Source organism: Trachymyrmex septentrionalis, unplaced genomic scaffold, assembly GCF_001594115.1.
Source record: "Trachymyrmex septentrionalis isolate Tsep2-gDNA-1 unplaced genomic scaffold, Tsep1.0 scaffold689, whole genome shotgun sequence".
NCBI lineage: Eukaryota > Metazoa > Arthropoda > Insecta > Hymenoptera > Formicidae > Trachymyrmex > Trachymyrmex septentrionalis.
The window spans coordinates 20803-22070 of NW_017305872.1; the positions used below are offsets into that span (position 1 = coordinate 20803).

Below are 1268 nucleotides of genomic sequence, written 5' to 3' on the forward strand. Positions count from 1 at the left end.
CGGCCCGGACCACTGGGTGTGCCGGATTCGACCGCCCCGTGATCTCAAGGATATACCGGAGCGGCCGCCTACCGACTAAAAAACTCCCCCTTGTCTTAGCAATACCTCACAGCATATGTGGGAGCACCCCGGAACCGCCTACAGGCATTACCTCAGGGTGCTTCCAGATGCGTATGGGATGGCTCCCACCGCACATACGGGAACGCCTATTTACAAAACTAAAACGCTAACTATATATACAATATTTACAAAAGTACTTATACTAACCGCTACGAGAAGTCAGAGTCCCACGAGAGAGATGGAGGTATAGGCGGATGTACCACCCGGGCCCTCCGATCCCTCTCACGGTCCCTCTTTGCCTCCTCCTTCGCTCTCATGACGACTTCACAAAACCGCGCGAAAACCGTCCACGTTACAGAGGAGTCCATGATGGCCTCGATCATCCGAGCGTAGTCTCGGTCTAGATCTAGATCCAGACCGAGAGCCACGAACAAGTTCCCCCTCTCCGCATCCCAAGAGGGACAGTGGAGGAGGGTGTGAACGCCGTTATCCATCGCCGCCCGGCAGTGTCGGCAAATCGGAGACTCACTCTTCCTGATTCCGTGTAAGTAAGCTTCGAAACAACCGTGACCCACAATGATCTGGGTCATTCTGTACGTCAAGCCACCATGAGCCCTCGTCATCCAAGCGCTTATCCTTTTCACGAGAGCCCCTCGGACCGCAGCCCCAGGCGCGTCCCGTGGAAGCTCTTCGAGCCGTTTTCTCCATCTAGCGATGGACCTACGCCATTCATCGTCCCGGATATGGCTCATCGCTCTGGGAGCGACGAAACCATCCCACTCGATGAGAGCCCGCCGCCTCAGATACGACCGCCTGAGCCGGTCGGCCAGTAAGTCAAATGGGACTAGCCTCGCCAGCAACAGAGATGCTTCGTACGAAACGATCCTATAGCCTCGAATAACTCGTAGCGCCAGCTGCAGTCCTAGTGGTCCTAAGACCAAACCCTGCGGAACGCCGCACTTCATAGAGGATTTCACGTACCGGTCGTCCCTGTCGATGTAGGATAGCCACCTGTCTGACAGGTACCCGTCGAGGACGCACCGGAGGTACCCCGGAACCTCCTTCTCCACAACAGCCCTCCTGATGACCGGCTACGGGAGGGAGTTGAAAGCATTGGCTATGTCAAATGACACAGCCAATGCCATCCGTCCCGCATCGTGTCATCCACAATCGAACGGAGCCTCCAGATCGCGTCTATCGTCGATATG

General features: G+C 56.1%; 1 protein-coding gene across 1 annotated transcript; it reads right to left on the minus strand.

Moving 5' to 3' along the window:
- Nucleotides 1–269: 269 nt before the first annotated feature.
- LOC108753310 lies at nt 270–1025 on the minus strand. The gene has a single exon (XM_018494792.1). It carries the CDS (start codon nt 1023–1025, stop codon nt 270–272), a length of 756 nt encoding a protein of 251 aa, XP_018350294.1.
- Nucleotides 1026–1268: the final 243 nt, after the last annotated feature.